The 21,262-nt window shown below is 35.7% G+C and overlaps 2 protein-coding genes across 2 annotated transcripts; one reads left to right on the top strand and one right to left on the bottom strand.

Annotated features, from left to right (window-relative positions):
* Positions 1 to 9,632: 9,632 nt before the first annotated feature.
* Positions 9,633 to 10,175, top strand: LOC107636715 (uncharacterized). Its single transcript, XM_016340208.1, has one exon. The coding sequence runs from the start codon at positions 9,633 to 9,635 to the stop codon at positions 10,173 to 10,175; it is 543 nt and encodes a 180-aa protein (XP_016195694.1).
* An 8,363-nt stretch (positions 10,176 to 18,538) lies between these two features.
* Positions 18,539 to 19,949, bottom strand: LOC107636717 (uncharacterized). Its single transcript, XM_016340211.1, has 5 exons — positions 19,946 to 19,949; positions 19,466 to 19,863; positions 19,286 to 19,387; positions 18,973 to 19,206; positions 18,539 to 18,655 (listed from the first exon to the last, which is right to left on the bottom strand). Exons 1-5 carry the CDS (start codon positions 19,947 to 19,949, stop codon positions 18,539 to 18,541), a joined length of 855 nt encoding a protein of 284 aa, XP_016195697.1.
* Positions 19,950 to 21,262: the final 1,313 nt, after the last annotated feature.

Raw genomic sequence — 21,262 nt, 5'->3', positions numbered from 1 at the left:
TCATTTTCACTTGCCAAATTTACATGTGGCATTCTAAGGACAAAATAAACATTATTAAGTAAAACTAGAGTAATTACATCAAGTTTTAGGAAATTTTAGCAAAAAAAGAATTTCAAACATTGAATCTTACGTTTGCGAAGAATCATAGTGAGATTTTGTGGAGTGGAGCCCAGTTTCTGGAATATCAGTGGTTTTTTCCTGCATCCTAAAAAAACAAATAATCATCAGGTAAATGAACACAATGAAATTGACAAAATACACAAAAAAAACACTTATTTTTTTTGTCGGCTTTTGATATTTTTTCTTTAATCTTCTTTTTCTTATTTCCTCGCTTTCTTCACTTTTGACAATACATGCAAAAAATTCTCTTAGTAAATAAAATTTTGACGAAAATGCAAAACATAGCATTACAAATGATAGTTTTTGAATCTTACTCATCATTAGATTCACTTTGTTTTTCAGAATATGAATCCTCAATAGCATGCTTCCTTTTTTTGGATTTCATCTTGCAAAAGAAAACAATCATCAGGAAAATAAACACAATAAAAATGATAAAATACACCAAAAAATAATACTCACTTTTTTGCAAGCTCGTGAACTGTTTTGGTCAATCTTATTTTTCTGATTTTCTTGCTTTCTTCACTTTTGACAACACATACAAAAAATTATGTTAATAAATAAAAGTTTTATGAAAAAGCAAAACATAGCATTACAATGATAGATTTTGAATCTTACTCATCATCAGATTTAGTTTCTTTCTCTGAAGATGAATCCTCAATAACGTGCTTCTTTTTTTGGAGTCTATCCTGAAAAAGCAAACAAATATCAGGCAAATAAATACAATAAAATTGACAAAATACACTAAAAAATAATACTTACTTCTTTGTCATTCTTTTAGGTAGTTTTCTTCTTTTTGTGTCTCTTTTGAGTCATGTTTAGAATCAGACTCAGACTTAGCAATACTTTTACTTTTCAAAAAAATAGTCTTCTTCTTTTGTAGCTTCTTTTGTTTCTTATTTTATTCCTTTCTTTCTCCCTTCTTTTTGTCTTTTGGTTGTTTTCTCAACTGTGCTCTTTTTCACGATATCCTAAAATAGAAAAAAATTCTATTGAGTTACCATATCATCCTTAATATCAGCTTGTATTCTTTCAACCAACAACTCCATGGTCCAATGTTGCATCCACGGTGGTCCAAAAATTACATGCACTGGCTTATTTTTGTATGTAGATTCATGAAAATATACAATCATCAGAGCATAGAGGCAGCCATTAACATCATATTTCTTGTGCAATGTGTGCTTTCTGATGCCCTTGATGAGGAAGTTGAGCACATGACCACCCCAATTTTGCTCACGTATTGTGTCCATGTGAAGAATGGGCGGCAAATGAAATGTAGAAACTTTGTTTATCGTTGTCGACAACAAGAAGTGTAAGACCCAGAATCTTTGAAAAGTCTTATTATGATCAAGTCTCAAATCCTACAGTTATTTATAGCCTTAATTTCAGAGATTATTTTATTAAAGATAATTAAGGTAAGTTTTGATTTATTGGATTTGAGATAAGTTATGATTATTATCTAATTTTATAATTATTGGATTATTTTCTATAGTTAAAGTATAAGATTGATAGTTATGAAATAATAAGGATTTTATATGATTTGGATTAGATAAGTAATATTTTAAATATTATTACTGCTATTTTGGAAAATGAAGAAATTAAGTATATTATTTCTAATTTTTAGATTTGGGCATTTTATTGAAAATAATTTATGAAATTGATGAGCAAATAGTATTTTTATACATTATTATTAATGGATTAGAATTTATTTCTAATTACTATAATATCCCTATTTTTATTCGAAATTACTAAAATGCCCCTAACCCTAATTTTTGAAAGAAAAACCCTAACCCTGAAAACCTGACCCGGTACCCGTTTCCCCTCCCTAAACCAGCAGCAGCAACTGCTGCCCTCTAACCAAAACACACACACACAGCCGCAGCCTTCCCCCAATCCAACCAGCAGCAATAGCTGCGGAAATGGAAGAAAGAAAGAAATAGAGAGGGAAGGGAGAAACAGATCGGTGGAGGAGAAGAAGGAGAGGAGGGGAGGAAAGGGACCGCGCTGGCGTGCTGAACCTCACCGCCGCCGTCGCGCCATCGCCGAACCATGGAGGGAAAGGGAGTATCGCGAGTCGCCGTCCCTAAGCTGTAGCACCGTGGAGCCATCCTGGTCATGCCGCCTCTGCTGTTCGTGCTACCATCGTCGACCAAGCTCGTCGCCGGTAGTCGCGTCATTGCCGTCTCTGCCCAGCGCCGCCGCAGATGATGGGTCACCGAGAAATGCCACCGCTGCTGCTGTCGTCTTCGCTGCTTGAGTTGTTGCGATCGCTCCTCACCGTGAAGCCCGTCACGAGCGCCACTGTCAGCCTCGTGCTTTCGGGTGCCGTCGGTGGAGTTGTGTCAGCCGGATCTGCTGCAAGAGATCGGGAAGGGAAGCGTTCATCAGATGTCAAACGGAGCTCGGCAGGGGCTGTGCGCCGTCACTGAACTCGCACGCAGAGGGAGATGAGACGTGAGAGGGAGCCGTCGCGGGGTTGCTATCGCACCGCGTGGCTGGGCTCGCCATGGTGGGAGGTTGTTGCCACGAGTGTTGCTACCAGAGGAGGAAACTACGCCGCCATGATTGGCCACCGGAAAACCCCGCTGCCGTCGCCGGAAAACTCTGTCGGTAAGGGTTTTTGAATTTGGTCTTCATTCATTTAAGATTCTGGAAGCTTTAACGTCTCTGTATGTGGGTTCCAGGCGCCATTGTCAGAGTCCGGTCGCCGCTGCTACTTGAGGTGGCTACCGGGCTGCTACCGAACCGGTTTAGAGATCGTCGCTGTTTCGGTTCAGCTGCTCCTTCTTCGTTCGGTAAGCGTTTTTGATTTAAATGTCCTTTTCTGTTATCATACGCTGAGGTTGTGGCATTAATTGCTATACGATTGAGTTTTGGTTGTCGTATGTTGCGATTAGAGTTGTTGAGACTGTTGCGAAAGTGGCTTGGAACCGAGGTTTTGGCTGCCGGGATTTTGATTGTTGATCTCGGGTCGAGGCAGAAGGGATTATGTGATGCATTTGGGCTATGGAATTGCGTTTTGAGGTAGGGGCGCTTTCCAAAAACTATATTTTGTATATTGGAATTATTACATATGGATACTGATGTGAGGATGTGTATTTGGTGATTGTATCAGTCCTATGTATTGTTTGGTTGTTTTGTATGATTATGGGTGTTGGTTTAACTCGACTGTTGTGTGGCTCTGTGAAACGAAATGCTTTTGAAATTGATTCTTTTAAAGCTTTGAGGTCGAGTTGAATCCGTTGGAAATTGATTTGAGTTGAATGGATTTTCTTGAGAATGTGTAAAATAGAATACACTCTCGATTTCAGCCTGGCTGGCTTTAAATGATCTGTTTTTTTGATAAATGATTGTTGCTGAACCGTTTCTTTAAATCTTTAGAAATGAGTTTATTCGGCTGATAATGATTTGATGTTGAAACGGCTTTCTTGAAATATGGAATTGAGATGACTGTTGGATTTTGGCTTGCCTTGGACTGATTTTAAAATTTGGGCTGTTGAAAAGGATTGTGAAACGGTTTAGTTGGGACCCGAACCGGGTGGCAAAGTCCAAGTTTTAGGGGAGGTGCTGCCGAAATTTCTATAAAATCCGAGTCTTTATTGAAATGTTGTTTGGAGAATGATGAGTTAAAGACTTCTACTATTTTATTTGAATTATCAAGAAAAGGATGATTCATGCTTTTGAAATGAGTTAGTAAAAGGGGAAATTGTAATTTAGTCTTGCTTCTTAAGAAAGGCATTGTATCTCTTTCAAGGGAAAGTTATTTAGGTGAAACTTGTGTTTTAAAGCTGTTTGAACGTGAAAAGGGTTTATGCCTTTGAATTTGACTTGGGGGTTTCAATTAAAGAAGTTTCAATGACTTTGAAAGAACCTGAATGTCTATTGACAAGTTTCATTTTGAAATGTTTTGAGAAAGGTTTTAGGTACTCTTTGAATTCTGAATTTTTGCAAGACTAAAACAATTTTGAACAGTTGAAATGCTTTAGAATTTATCATGCGGGTTGAAGCTGAATTTGCCTAGGTAAAGGAAACGGCTTTGAAAGAAGTAAATGATTACGTGACTCGGTTTGGCTTAGATCCTATTTTATTACTCAAATCGGAAAGCCAATGTTTTAATGATTTTAAATGAATTTGGCGAAGTGAGTTATGTTATTCTCCCCTAAAGACTTGGGACTCTGCCGAGAAACTTTTGTTATAAAATCCCATTGTTGGATGGGTGATTTTGAATATCTCAAAGAGACTTTTAACTTGCCATGATTATGGAAGTTTTGGAAAGAGGATGCCGAGAATGGCATCGTTTTAAAAGGGGAATTTACCTTGAGTAAAAGTGGCTTATGAGTCTGAGATGATTTGAGAAATGAGATCTTTAAAGCCAAGGCTGAAAAGAGTTGAAACTTGATTTCAAAGTGAAATGAATTGAGAAAATGATTTAAGGCTTAAATGCCGATTTCATGAATTTGATGATTTTGAATGTGGAAGTGTTGTTTTATTATGAGCCGGAATGGCTATGTATGATTATGAATATTGACTGGTTCTGGATTGAACCGTGAGCCAGAATGGCTGTGTGTGATTATCAATATTGGCTGGTTCTGAACTGAACCGTAAGCCGGATGGCTGAGATGGATGTTGATCCATGGATGAGAATGAATGCATGTATATGCTGAATTATTGATAATTGTGATTTTTGCACTTCCACTATTGGAGATGAGGGTTTCCCTGGGTAGTAGCAATGGCTAGCCACCATGTGCTCCAGGTTGAGACTCGAAACTCTGTTAACCCAATGTCGTAAGTGTGGCCGGGCACTGTGAAAGGCCCGGATGAGCTCGCCCCCATAAATATTCACCAGTGATGGTGATGGATAAATATTCACCAGTGAGGGTGATGGATATGGATCATGATTATGATCAAGTTTATGATGAGTATAACTCGAGTTGGGGATGCACGACAGAGGGACAGTCTAATGGTTAGCTACCAGGACTTGTCGGGTTGGCTCTATAACCGACAGATGATATCATCAGCCACTAGGGACAGGCATGCATCATATGCATTTGTGTGACATTGGTTGGGTGTGCATATTATACTTGGTTTGCCTATGTGATTAATTGCTAACTATTCTACTTGTAATAACTGTTTGTTTGTGCTTGAACTTCCTATCTGTGTTTGCATCTGGGACTCTGTTGGATGGTGGTGATTGGTTGTTGGTTGGATTGTTTGGGTCTAGGGCCGTGGTTGGAAAGAGATGAACTGATGGTTGATTTCGGTTTTGTGTTTCTGGTTTGGAATAAAATTATGAAAGGCTATTTTGGTTCCGCATAGATAAACCGTTTTGAAAGGCTTTTGAGTTTTTGAGAATTGAACGGTTCTTCTTTACGAAAAGATTTCTGACTTTACTTTCATTGTAAACCGTTGTTTTTGAAAAGAGGCATAAGACGGTTATGAATCACTGGCGCGGTTATCTTCACGTATCCTATTACAGTAATTCCCAAAAACCCTCTACTGAGAACCCTTTCGAGGATGATGTTCTCACCCCCCTACATTTTTCCCCTTTCAGGATGTGGGCGCAGAAGTCACGAAGAGCTTATTTAATTGTTGTTGTGATGCCCTGTATTGTTTTAGTTATGGTTTATTGTACCATCGCCTTCATCTTGATATATTCTGTAAGAGGGATAGGAAATTGTATTGGATTATGCTTGTAATAATACTTATATATATGTATGTATATATATATATATCTATATATATATCTATATATATATATATATATATATATATATACTCTTTATGAGTTTCTGTAAGTTGTATGGATGTACGTTGTATATCAAAAGTATTTGTTGGGAGCGGTATTGCGGTTTAAAGTTTCAAACAGGCTCATATTTTAGTATTAATTAGTATAAGTGTCGTCGTAATATCCGAGCTATCAGAGTTGCGCAGTCGGAAGCGTTGTCTTTGGTAGTCAGGGTATTACAAGAAGCACATCTGAATGTAGAGGATGAATATCCTCTTGAATTTTAGCCGATTTTTCTCTCCACCACCACTCATCTCTATTATAGAGGTTGTCAATTCTGACAAAGTCTTGCCTTGGAAGTTTCTAATAACTTCCTTACTCTGCTGACTAAGTTCTTGAAAATTAACTTTGACTGGATAGCCTGGCCCTGCAAAAGCAGCAAAAATATTTCAATAACATAGAAATAATTTAATAATACACCAAAATTTGATTTAAAAAATATATTATAAAATATATTTTTTTACTAGATACAGTCAAGTCAAGGGTAGCTGCTATATTTTCTTGAGTGATCTTGATTATACCATACCGTGTATTCAGTGTATTATTGTACATATCAAATGAATATGCCAATTCTTTCAAGAGCTTATGTAACACATTCATGGGAGGGATATGCATCATACCACCAAATCTCAGTTCTTGAACAACGACTTTCTTGTCATCGCTCATGTTGTGGTATTTATCATGAATGAATCTTGTGAAGCATTTCAAATCATGATTTTTCTATAAATAAATGAGAATTGTGTAAATAAACTATATTTATACAAAAAAATTGAGTTGTTCAAATATATATATACTTACATTATATTTACATGCTTTTTTTGTCATTTTTTTTGTAAGGAATAAAAAAAAGGTTAATAGGTAACAAGAGTGCACCTCAATTCACATGAAATATACCGAAAGACAAACCAAATACACTGAAACACAAACCAAATACACCAAAACATAAATCAAATACATCGCTATTATTTTTTATTACATCGTATAATGTGAAGTAAAAAAGACATGCAACTCAATCAAACATACATAAAATGGTACTAGAAGCACTACAACAAAATTTTATGGGTAGTTACAACAAATCCATGAAAAAAATTCCTAAAAAATAGACAAAAATAGATGCAAATCACTCAAATATATACAAAATAATATCAGAAGTACAAAAATAATACTATGTTATCTAGTTACAGCATAAAGAGGATAACAGCACCATGTACACTTCAATTTACATGAAATACACCGAAAGGCAAACTAAATACAATGTGAGGTAAAAAAGATATGTAACTCATGATACCAGAAGCACTACAATAAAATTCTATGGATTGTTACAACAAATCGATAAAGAAAATTCTTGAAAAATGGACAAAAACAAATGCAAATTCCTCAAACACATGCAAACATAGCTTAAACTATATGTAACATTTTTACACCGACCTAACACAGTTATCACCAAATAAAGCGTATAATGAGAACAGTAATACGTACTTCAACGCAATAATACAAAATAAATCTACTAAATAAACAGAAATATCACTATGTAGTGTTTCGCAATCAAAATAAAAAAGAGAAAAGTGAGAAAACTAGACGATTAGTGAACAGTACCTTTAAGAATCTTTCGTCTTCTCTTACTGTGTTTCTTGGTGAAGATTTCAAATTTAGCTTTAAATTTTCTTGACTTTTCGTGACGATTTTGAGAGATTTTTGAGAGATTTTGAGCCTGGTTCGAATTATGAGCATTGCGGTTTTGATGAGCGGAGAAGAACCATTTTTCATAAAATGTTCGCTCTATTTAACAGTTGGGAAAAATGCGTGGTTATACGCGTTCTAATCTGAGATTGGTTTTTATTAGGTTTGGACTAACTTAATTGGACTTAGTTGCCAAAAAGACTTCTATATGTAACAGGACTATATTTATAATTACATATTTATTATATTTAAAATTTCTTATTTATTTCAGTAGTAATTAAAGAATACAAAATAAAAATTTTTAGAATAGTTTAGACCGATTTTTATTGTCTCAAATATTTTTAGACATATTTTACCTTTTTTTAAAAATAATTAGGAGGATGAATTAGGTTTCTAATTATTACTCTTAACTAAAACTTTGGTATGATTTGTATTAAACTGCAACGCATAAGATAACAAAATTAAGGAAAACAAGATGATGTTAATGAAAATATAAAAGAACAGTGATTTAAAAAAATATATTACATTAAAATTAGAAAAAAAAATTAAAATTGCTTTTTGTTTTCTTTGCTTTTTAATAAAAAGATCGATTTCTTATTTTTTGGATAAAACTGTAATTCATTAACCAATTAAGAATTGAATTAATTTAATTTTCCTTTGTTGCAGCTACGATCGGACCACCATCTCTGGCATTGTCCACTTTTATTATTATATAAATCATGGAATATGTTCCAGATTTGATTTTTTGATTCATCTTCGGAACTGTCACCGAACTCGGCAATTTTAAGATTGGGTCATTTTCACGGCCCAAAGACGGACTAATAACTTCCAATATCTTGATCCAACATTTGAATTCAAATATCTCCCTTATCTTAGCCAGATAAAATAAGATGATGGCAGTCCAAACTGGCCCTATAATCTCTAACTAACATTCGAATTCGAATAACTCCCTTATCTTAGCTAGATAAGATAAGATGAGATAACTACCACTAGCTATATAAAGGAGAGCCAGAAGTCCCCTCAGGTACTCACTCATTCCTCACACCTTATATCTCTTAGATCCATTCTGACTTGAGCATCGGAGTATCTTTGCAGGTACCCACCCACATTGCTCCAGTTAGATAATCCGGTGTTCGCCTAGACTCGCAAGTCCCCAATCCATCTCATAACCCGTACCAGAGACTTCTTGTACATTGGCGCCGTCTGTGGGGACTACCAAGTCGTGGCGGCATGATGGAGAAGCTCGAGGAGTAACCCCCAAACTCACTCACTTTATTTCTTGCTTGTAATTGAGAGGAAAAAGGAACAATGTCTCTTCAACTTGTAATCACATTCTTAGTGATAAGATTCTTTGTATACCTTCGCCCTACCCCAACGGCGAAACTCAAAGCCCCGCCTCCCTTTAGTGGGAAACCTCCCCCTCTTGGACACTCTCATCCACCACTCTCTCATCCGTCTCTCCAAGCGCCATGGCCCTATATTCTCCCTCTACTTTGGCTCCATGCCCATCGTGGTCGCCTATTCTCCTGAACTCTTCAAGCTCTTCCTCAAACCCGCAAAGCCAAACACCCAAACTCTGAGATAGCATTCCTTCCATCCACGGGAGGATAACAAGCACTGTGCACTGCCAACCAACCCCGGTCTAGCAGCAACCAAAGGAGGACAAACGGCCGCCCACTGAAGCTCGAGTGCCCGACGGCCTAGGAGAGAAAGCAACCAGATAATCCAAGAGCCATGCCTTAAAGTGCAAAACCTCGAGGGCTAAGTTACTTCCAAAGAACGATACCATTCCGAACATGCAAGCCAAGAAACCTCTAGAACCCGGTCGCATCGAAAGGCCAGACAAGAATGGTCACCCGAAGAACGACACAGGAAACGGCACGATCGGAGTGAATCCAGAGATTTGGAGCACCCACACAATGAGGATGACTGAAGGCACAGTTGGGAGGCCAAGCAAACAAGAAACGAGCACGAAATAACAGGAGCTACCCCATTTACCGAGAAAATCCTAAAGGCCAAACTCCCTAAAGGTTTTGACAAACCCATCGACATGAAGTATGACAGAACCAAGGAACCCCAGGAACACCTAACAGCCTTCGAGGCAAGGATGAACTTGGAAGGAGCCGCCGATGTGGTCCGATGCAGGGCCTTTCCGATAATCTTAGCCGGCTATGCAATCAAATGGTTCAACGGCCTCCCGAATGGTTCCATAGCCAGCTTTGACGTCGTCTCTAGAAAGTTTATGGACCAGTTCACTGCCAGGATCACCAAAGCAAAGCACCTGATCAACCTACTCGGAATTACCCAAAGACAAGACGAATCCATGAGGAAATACCTCGACAGATTCAACGATGAGTGCCTAACGATCGATGGACACACGGACTTGGTAGTTGGTCTCTGTCTAACCAATGGACTCATGGATGTAGACTTCCGAAAGCACCTCACCACCAAGCCAGTCTGGACTATGCACGAAATCCAAAGTGTCACGAGGAAATATATAAATGACGAAGAGGTAAGCCAAGTCGTGGCCGCCAACAAACGGAAGCACGGCAACACGACACCTCGTAGCAACCCACTACCGAAAGCGTCCTAGGGATTAATTAGCCCGGGGCCAATGAAACAGATATCCAAATAATAAAATAGATATCCAAATAAAAAAAAGCGGTGCCCTGGGGATCGATCACCCGAGGCCAACAAAACAGATGTCCAAATAACAAAATGAATATCCAAATAAGTAAAGGGCTACTCGGGGATCGATCACCCCCAGGCCAACAAAACGGATATCCAAATAAATAAACGGATCGAAAATCCAAATAAGTAAACGGATACCCCAGGATCGATAAACCTGAAGCCAACAAAACAGATATTCAAATAACAAAACGGATATCTAAATAACAAAAAATGGTGACCCGAGGATCGATCACCCGCGAAGCCAACAAAGCAGATATCCAAATAAGTTAAACGGCTACCCCTAGAAACCGGTCACCACCGAGGCCAACAAAACGGATATCCAAATAAACTCAATAAGCAAAGTATTGAAATCGGCCCACCAAGAGGCTTAAACTAAGTTCACAATAACGGCCCAAAAAGGCCACACAAAGCAAGCATGAGCTGACGGTCTTCTAACTCGCGGAAAGCCAAACTCATCAACATCCCGTCAATCGGCGCAGGATGAGGTCACGCACTTTCCAGGCCCTTCACAACATCCAGATAATAGAAAACCAAACTCGTCAACAAAAGCGGCGTTAAGGTCTAAGCTAATGATTTTCCAACTCGCAGAAAGCAGAACTCACCAACATCCCACCAATTGGCGCAGGAGAACGTCACGTCCTTTCCAGGCTCCTCACAGTCTCCCAAACTACAGAGAACTAGGATCCCCAACAACTCAGCATTGAGACCAAGCAAGCAAGCTCTCATGCTCCAGGGGCAACTGTTCCGGACCCGATCTCCTGATCCATCCTTGAAACGGTCACCGAACTCGACAATCCTAAGATTAGGTCATCCTCACGGCCCAAAGACAGATCAATAACTTCCAATATCCTGACTCAATATTTGAATTCAAATACCTCCCTTATCTTAACCAGATAAGATAAGATGATGACGCCTAAACCGGCCCTACAATCTCTAACCAACATTCGAATTCGAATACCTCCCTTATCTTAGCTAGATATATAAGATCAGATGAGATAACTACAACTAACTATATAAAGGGGAGCCAGAAGCCCCCTCAAGTAGTCACTCATTCCTCACACCTTATATCTCTTAGATTCATTTTGACTTGAGCGTCGAAGTGTCTTTACAGGTACCCACCCTCATTGCTCCAGTCAGATAATTTGGCGTCCGCTTCGACTCGCAAGTCCTCATCCATCTTACAACCCGTACCAGAGACTTCTCGTATAGAATAAAACCACGAATTTGATATATAAAACTCATATGCAAATCGTTGAACAAAACTATGGTTTATGGCTGCTTGTGTGAATGGCGATTAAGAACTACGATTTATAAAATGTAATTGGATAGCGTAAATTGTGATTAAAAAATGTGATTTTGGTTTGAAAAAAAAAAGTTATTATGAACCACGATTTTGATGTTAAACACTTCAATTACAAACACCCACAATTCTCACTATACAAGCAATAATCATGGTTTTATTTTAAGTAAAAAAATCTAAAAAAATTTCACTGAGAAACAAAAGGAACACTTTTTAATTTTAATATTAAGGGAGCCATTTAAATAAAGATGTCAAAAACATCTTTTTTTTAAAGATATTTTTTAAAAATTAAAATTTAACACATATAATTAATTAAATTGTATTATTTTTATTAAAATTAGACTAGACAAATCAGTTTAGCAAAAAAATTAATAAGTTAAATTTTAAACCGGTATAAATTAATATTCTTTATAAAAAATTACTACAATATTCTTATTATAAAACACAACTTAAATATCCCTATTATATATATTAATTTTGAAAATTTTAAAATTTAACCTTATAACGATAGAGAAGAAAAGAGCTAAATTTAGAATTCTCAAAATTAATATATATAATAAGAGTATTTTAGTCATTTTATATAATAGGAGTATTATAGTCATTTTTTATAAAAAATAATATTAATTTAGACGGATTCAAAATTTGATTCATTATTTTTCGATTAAATTAATTTGTCTGGCATAATTTTGACAAAAATAACATAATTTAAGTGATTATATGTATTAAATTTTAATTATTAAAAAATATCTTTAAAAAAAGATGTTTTCTGCGTCTTTATAGGAGCATTCCTTAATATTAAAGAGAGAGTTATGTTTTGCGTTGTTGCTGGAGGTTGATGTATTTCATTCAACTATGGACGTCGCAGTTGAAGAAATTGAAATGTCAATTTTTGTTCATATGAAATCGGAGGATACGTAGTTTTTTAAATTTTATAAATCTGATTCGCATATTTTTTAATTTCAAATTAATTTTTTTTATTTACAAATCTAACCTATCAATTTGTTTTACGATAAAAATAAAATAAATTAACGCACAAATTCGATTTTTGTACATCCTCAAATTCGAACTCATCATTCCAGCAATTTGATCTTATATGGAATTTGGAGTACTCATTGAGTGAATCTTAAGCTAGCTAAAATTATTCCTTTTTCCCCACTATGTCCTTATTTGCTTTATACACACATTTAGTAGCTTTTCTAGCTATGGGTATAATATATATATATTTTTTTAATGTTAAAATAAAGTTTCATCAGTCGTATTCACCATCCTCAACCGACCTCTCCCATTATACAGCATGAATCTCTTGTGTATTGGGTCCTTTTGGTTTTCTTTGTGTTAAGGTCGTAGGGCCCTTACTGAAAGACAATATGCATTATGAAGATCATCATTCGGTTAAAATCACTAATTGCAGCAAATATGATTTGGTTTTAAATGGGCATAATGATTGCTCTTTGATACTATATTATCTTCTCTTTTATTTTTATCTAGAAAACCTATAAGTATCTTCTAAATGTTTAATTTTTATATTTTTTATATACTTATTTAAATAGTTTTATATTTAAATAAATCATTTTTAAATAATAAATTTTAAAATTAATTATCTTCTACTAATATAATAATACACACAAAATTATTTTACACTAATAAATAGAGTATGAAAAAAGAGTAGGACACGCCAAACTAATAGAATATATATTGGAGATATTACTATTACGCTTCGAGAAATGATCTAGACCTTTAATTACGGCAGTGTAATTAGTCCAAGCTAGGTTAGAGCCATACAAATGGACCTTACATTATCAATTCACCCAGAGAATAAATCATTTCAATTTTTTTTTATTTGAAAATATAAAATATAATTTTTAATTTTTAATATTTTTTTATATTTTTTAATCTCACCTATAAATATATGATAAGAAAATTACATTTTAATTTTTCAAATAAAAAAATTAAAAAAATTCATTTCCAATCCACCCATATCTTTGTGTTGCTTTGGATGCTAAAAATAAGAACAAGTAGTAATCTTTGGGCGTGTAGTAATTAATTGGGTAAAAAACGTATATACGTTAAGGGGAATTTAAAATTACCCAAATAAGCCAAACGAAATTCTGATACATCAATCCACTAAAGAATAAATTAATGTAATTCGAATCAATACAATTCGAATTAGATTTGTATGTAATTCGAATTGATATAACTCGAATTATTCCCTAGTAACGTGCCAAAGTAATTCGAATCAATATGCATCGAATTAAAGAAGCATAGTTCGAATTAACTCAATTCGAATTACTAGCATCACATGCATAAGGAGGGAGTTCGAATCTTATTGATTCGAATTACTATAGGTTGCTAATTAAGGCTAATTCGAATTCATATGATTCGAATTACTGTGAAGCAGAGCCCTATATATATGATGTGTACGTGAGTTGCTCTCAATAGAGGGGTCAGATGGCTAGTTAGGATAGTTTTCTAGTGTTGGTTCACCACAAAGGATCGATTAAGAGAAAAACTCGATCCGGTGTTGTAACCTGACCACCTGCGTAGGAAATTAAACATGGTACTGCATTCATGAATGATTCTAAAAGGCATAAAATTGCATGCGAAATCGAAAATAAATAAAATAAAGATAAATAGTAGAATACGATAGTGGTACCTCGAGGCAAGGGGCCAGCTAAACGCATCATACCCAGCAGGCCTAAAACCAGGAAAACGCTAAAAGATCCAAGACTGAAGTAACTGTAACAGCCCAACTAACTTCACGACATGTCTGTTGGCCACTCAGCATATGCACCGGTACAACCATGCTAGTGTCGCCGACCGCCAGCTATAGCCACCCATCTCCTCAAGCCTAGCCACAAACGGTAACCATCTGATGTGTATACGATTGCCTGACTTGTCGTCAAACAGCTGGGTGCCCAATAACATCATGATATAGGCACGGGTAAAGCGCCTCACCGTCTCCTCATCTGCCTCCTCAGGGCACTCTCCAAAAGTCTCCTGGAACCAGGTATAGTTCACTGCGAACTTCTGTATCTGGTTCGCGGGAGGTAACACACCGAGCAACTCATGGAACCACTGCCAAGCTGGCTTGTCACCCTCTATATATACGTGGAAGTCTGTCAGGCAACCACTGACGTAACGTTCATCCACTGGCAACCCCAACTGGTACACAACGTCCTGAAGTGTGATCGTGCACTCTCCGAACAGCATGTGGAACGTGTGCGTCTCCGGACGCCACCGCTTCACGAAGGCACTCACAAGGGGCTCGTCCAATCTGAACAATCTGTCGTTCAGTCTCGCAAGATGGTATAATCCGGCCATCTGCAAGTACGGAACGTACCTCTCATCCAGTCGCATCCTCTGTTGCCGCCGCATGCTCGATATGCAACGCCGGGGCTGCGCATTACATGGACCGCATAATTAGAACGATTTACAATACCACTAACAAATAAAACTCACAACGTAAACAAGTAACAAATAACACATGCAATAGGAGATATATCAGTCCAGTACGGAAATTGCAAAAAAAAAAAAAAACCCGCAAACATAGACCGCTTCTAAATTCCACATGCAAAAGCAAAATGTAGTAAACCGCTAGCAAAACCGCATACTCAAACCGCATCCAAAAAATCAAAAAAATAAACCACATGCAAATCCACTTATGAAAACTACGGGCAAAACCACTCATTAAACCACGGGCAAATCCACTTACGAAAACCACGGGCAAATCCACTTACATAAACTGCATGCAATAGAACTAACCCAAACCACTAACATAAACTGCCAATAAAATCGCACGCAAAACCGCTATCATAAACCACTTGAAATACCGCTTTCATAAACCACTAACATAAACGAATATCATAAACCACCATCATAAACCACTAACCTCGTCGTTGATCACCCCGGCTATATGAGCGACTCCATCCAGTCGATACAGCCTTCCCGGATCGTCCCCCATCGCCTAAGTATGCCGCACCAGACTTTCTCGGACCGGTTTTGGGTCGTTTTCTCTGGGATTTGGTGGGGTTTGAGAATAGAAAACTGATTCGAATGAACTAAGTTCGAACTCCTTATATAGGGCACTCACTTGTAATTCGAATCAACTAGTTTCGAATTACCTTTGCTTTCGAAATCTGAGTAATTCAAATCAAGTCATCCCGAATTACAATTTGTTTCGAGTTGTGAGTAATTCGAATCGAATTGATTCGAACTTCCTCTCATTAACCTCTTCCTACTAATTCGAATTGATATAATTTGAATTATGCTTCTTTAATTCGATGCAAGTTGTTTCGAATTACTTGGATAGCATGGTTGGGAATAATTCGAGCTTAATCCATTCGAATTATTAAGGATTGTAATTCGAATTTACTTGATTCGAATTACATTAAAGTTTGCTTTGGTTGAATGGTGTATAAGTTTCGTATTTGGCTGATTTGCGTATCAACTTTCCTCCCTTGGCTTAAATAGGTTTTTTACCCTAATTAATTCTAACGCCGCAATGCAAATTGCTGCTGTTTTTTTCCACAAATTAATTATTGCATAAGTCATACGTAGTTGGGTTTTTTTTATTTAAATAAAATAAATTTTTTATTTATCAATTTAAATTGAAATACAAAATTTATTAATTTATGCATTTAAATGTATTTTTAGTTATAAAAAAACAAAAACAAAAATTATAATATTTACATTAGTACTAATAGCGAAACCAATACTGAATTTTTTTTGCATTTTTGTTATTTTGTTAGTGAAAATAAAATAATTTTTTTCCCGTATTTTCTCAACTATTGTGAGTGATAATAAAAAAAAGGGAAAAAAAAATTATTGTCATTTTCATTCTCTTTGTCAAAAATTAATTTATTAATGGAGTAAAAAATAGTGATGTTTAACTATATTGGTGTATGGTGTGTTATCCACATATATGGATCTGTATGTTCAGTGATCTACAAAACGCAACTTACGTTTTGGATAAAAAAAAAAAAAAAGACAGGCAACTACAAAACTCAAACTGATTTGACATGAGGGACAACCACATATTAAAACGTATCCCATGTCCCCTGCATGCGGATAAGACCAGCCGGTTGACTACCTTAAAACTATTCAAATACAAGTTGTGATTGGCATAGTGTATGACTACATGTCCGACACATGTTAAAAGAGAAAGTTGAAGGAGATCTTTATAACGCAAACGCAAGTTTGGGGGAAGTGTACTTGTTTTACTAGTGAGGGTTTGTTGTTTTTGACTTTCAAAAGGGTTTCAGTATTTTGGGTTGTAAGAGAGGGATTTGATTGCAAGAGAGGGAATAAGAAGAATAATAAAAAAGATAGTTTTAGTGAGTGAAGAGTGAAATTTATAGAAAAAAATGGTTTGTAATTTTACATTACCAAAAATATATTATTGAATACTTAGATTATTCTCAATAGATAAATATTTTTTTAAATTTTTGTGATGAATAATTTTATTTATTTGTATTTTATTTATTTATGTTTTAACTGTTAGTTTTATTATTAATTTATTATTATTATTATTATTATTATTATTATTATTATTATTATTATATATGAGTACTTATTATTATGATTAGTATATTATTCAATTTTTATAACACTGTTTATGATAACAACAATGATTTATTATTATTAATATATTAATAAAAATATTTTAAATATTATAAAAATATTTTTTATAATACTGTTTATAATAACAATAATAATTTATTATTATTAATTATTATCATTATTTTATTCTTATTATTATTTTTAATATATTATTAACTATTATTATTAATATATTATTAACTATTATTATTAATATATTAATGTTATTAGCATATTATTATTTTTAATAACAAGAAAATAGTATGGCTGTTAATTATTTTTGTTATGATCATGAATAGTATTCTGATTAAGAATCATGAAATTATTATTATTTTTATTGTTATTGTTGTTATTGTTGTTGTTATATATATGAGTAATTATTATTATGATTAGTATATTATTAATTTTTATAATACTGTTTATGATAATAATAATAATTTATGATTGTTAATATATTAATAAAAATATTTTAAGTATTATAAAAATATTTATTAATAATATTATTGGTACTATTATTATTATTGTTGTTATTGTTGTTGTTGTTGTTGTTGTTGTGGCTAATTATTAATGTTTTAATTAATGCTATTGTTAACACTAATTATAGTTATCAAATATTATTAATAATTATTATTTTTCTTTTTGCAGGCAATCAGAAATTTGTTGCCCAAAAAACTTGATCCGTCAAAAATCTTTAATGAGATAGCTGCAGTAGCACTAGCATTAATTAGGTTTCACCACGTTTCGCGAGTAGACAAAATGAGAGGCCATTTTACACTCCTGAGTGTCTTGGTGGAACGATAGATGCCTGAAACCCACACGTTTCACCTTCTAGTTGGCGAAGTGACTGTGACGCTAGAAGACGTGACACATATACTTGTCCTCCCGATTAATGGGGATCCCGTTACGGGTAAAACGAACAGCAGTCACCAGTTTTTGGTGGAGAACTACTTCGCTTGTTTTGGTCAGTTGCCCGGTACGGACGATCACATATTGGATAAGATAAATCTTGCATGGGTCCGGCGATGTAGAGACACCGAACCGTGTGACACGCAAGAGTCCATCGAGCGGTACATGCGAGCTCATATTTTCTACGTGCTCGGAACGGTTGTATTTTCAGATAAGTCGACTAATTCTTTGAACTCGAAGTTTTTGCCTCTACTTCAAGATTTCCATTGCATTCCACTATACAGTTGGGGGCAGCTAGTCTGGCACATCTGTATAGATCGTTGTGTCGTACATCACAACTGTAAAGAGATGGATGAACCTTTCGTTCTGCTTTTTGTTTGGGCATGGGAGCGTATGCCGTTTCTGGCACCTATTCCTTGCAATTAGCTCACCAATGTTGGTGTTCCACTTGCGCGCCGGTATTATTTATCGTTGTTATTATTGTTGTTGTTGTTGTTGTCGTTGTCGTTGTCGTTGTCGTTGTCGTTGTCGTTGTCGTTGTCGTCGTTGTCGTTGTCGTTGTCGTTGTCGTTGTTGTTCTGATTACAACCATTCTAATATTGTTTAGATGGAGTCATTAGCGTCGACTAACAAGATATACACGACGGTCTACAACACACTTTAGGCGACAACTCGATGACATGGGAGACAACGATGTATGTTTTAACAATTTATGTTAAGCTGTTTATTTAGAATAATAATTTTACTAATCGGCCTTGTGGTTACTGATGTGTAATTTATATGGTGGCCGTATATGGCAGTGGTGGTTCCTGACGATCTAGCCGTAAACTTGTTTATGTGCTCCACAAAGTCACTGTTAGTGTCATTCTAGTGTATAGAGTAGCACTGAACAGACCAAGTTACTGTGACCTATTGATGCGTCGATGGAGTTATGACGGTCAGAAATAATGCCCACGCCATCAATGGTAACAACATATCTCCGCAAATTAGTTAGGAAAAACTCCCACGCGTGTGCCGTCTCACCATCGACGATCGAAAATGCAATAGGCATAATATTTTGGTTCCCATATTGTGCCACCAGAATTAAAAGTGCACCTTTATATTTTCTGTACAGTTGTGTACCATCAACCTGCACCAATGACTTGCATTGTCTAAATGCTACAATACACAGATAGAAGCTCCAAAAAAACACGATGAAGAACTCTTACACCTTGAACTTCCTCACTCTCACGATAGACGGGGAGTGTTTTTATTTGAACACGAGACTTTGGCATCTTCGCAGTCATTGTTTTCAACCATATTGGCAGAGTCTGGTAAGAAACTATCCAATAACCGAAAACTTTTGCGACAGATTTTTGCTTTGCCAACTAAGCCTTGTGGTAACTTACAGTGTAGTTGAACCTGGATTGAACTTCTGTAATAATAGACTTCACCTTTATTGTTGGGTCTGCTTCAACCAACGACATAATAGCATCTGCAATTTTATCTGAGTCCAACTTGGCATGATCTTGTGAAATCGTCCACATGGTGCACGTGTGTTTTTCACTGTATCTTCTGATCTTCCAACAACCTTTCTTTCGAATCAAACTAGCTCGGATAAGCCAATCGCACCCTGCACCATAACCCTTGCATTTTACATAGAATGTCTGCGGCTCAGACTCATACACAGTGTAATCAACTTCTTTAGAGATAGTGCAAATTTTGATTGCAGATATCACTGACTTTCTAGAACTAAATTCCATTCCGACACTAAACTGACCATCTTCTGCCGCAACATTGCCTTCACCTATGACATGCGAACCACTGTTAGTCGGTCAAGGCAAATAAAAAAATGGTAGTGGTAACTTTTATTAATAACCATAACATACCCATATTCACATACTTAAAAAATTCCGGGCATGCATGGCTGCGAGATCTAGAGTCCGCATAAAAGATAGAACACCAAAGGAGTGCTAGTTTACAATCGCATTTGCTTCATTTTGCACCGCCGGATTGCCTGCCAGGTCTCCGTCATCGTTTTCGTCATTGACTTCGTAGTTGGTTTCGAACTCCTTTTCACTATCGTTGTTATCTTCTTCCCAATCTATACCCCCAAGCTCATCAACACTGATCTCCTTGCCAACCGTGTTCAGTCCCGTATGCTGTTCAAACTCAACCTACAGCTCTATTATCGGCACGTGAAATCGGATTTGTTGATAAATATAGAACATCTGCTGCATACATGCTCATCAGTGATGGACGTTATTTGAAACTGTATCAACCCACCAAATACTTGTACAGGAATTCCTGTATAAAATAATGTTGCTCACTCTTTTGGAAATGTAGCTTTGTATGTTCTCACAAAAAACCACTTTACAACTCTACAAAACTCATAGTGCATGGAATAGCAAATGAAAACGGATATTCACAAACAAAAGTCACTCCTTCGTGTGTATTTGGTATAATCTCACCATTAAAATACACTCGCAAATTTGCAATATCTTTCATAACCTCAACTTCACCTAACCCGATTTTTTTGACACAACGCCAAAAAAACTCACAAGTATAAAATATATGAAAGAAAGACAAATGGGAGTAGAAGTGAGGTACAAGTCCGAATGAATTGAGTTTCATATTTATAGGCAAGACTCTCGATTAAAATATTATTTTTCTGTACAAAACGCAAGTTGCGTTTTGCAGTTTCCAATAAAAAAATTCTGCACATTTAAAATGCAACCTGTGTTTTGGTATTTCAAAAAAAAAAAATACCCATCTCACAAACGCAACTTGCGTTTAGTTTATTTGAATAACAAAAAAAAAAAATGAAAAAGCTGACAGGAGTAATAAAACGCAACCTGCGTTTGATTTGTTTCATAAACAAAATAAAAAAACAAAATGAAAAAGCAAAACGTAAGTTACGATTTTGATTAACACTATAGCAGTGCAAATATTTGATATACGTCCATTTCGTTGAGTTACACATCATAATTATTTTCATATGGAAAAAAATTGTCCCTATTTGAACCTAAATTAATTGACAATGATATATATTTTTTCTTTTTTTGTTCATTTTGCTTGCAGTGATTGAGAAAATATGAAAAAAAAAATTGTTGTTTTCGGACAAAAATGCAAAAAGTATTTAGTATTGTTTTTGTTGTCAGTGTAAATATTGTAATTTTTGTTTTCGTTATTTTGCTAGCAAAAAC

This window comes from Arachis ipaensis, chromosome B4 (assembly GCF_059453495.1).
Source record: "Arachis ipaensis isolate K30076 ecotype BB chromosome B4, ASM5945349v1, whole genome shotgun sequence".
NCBI lineage: Eukaryota > Viridiplantae > Streptophyta > Magnoliopsida > Fabales > Fabaceae > Arachis > Arachis ipaensis.
This window is presented reverse-complemented; position numbering and strand designations above follow the sequence as displayed.

Bases quoted from the DNA above. Each gene is read 5' to 3' on its own strand.
- LOC107636715 (XM_016340208.1), top strand. From the start codon at position 9,633: ATGAAGTATGACAGAACCAAGGAACCCCAGGAACACCTAACAGCCTTC.
- LOC107636717 (XM_016340211.1), bottom strand. The intron at 19,388-19,465 runs GTAAGTTACCAC...GTTTCTTACCAG, and splicing joins AATCCAGGTTCAACTACACT to ACTCTGCCAATATGGTTGAA. The intron at 18,656-18,972 runs GTCTGTTCAGTG...GGTTGTAATCAG, and splicing joins CAATAGGTCACAGTAACTTG to AACAACAACGACAACGACAA.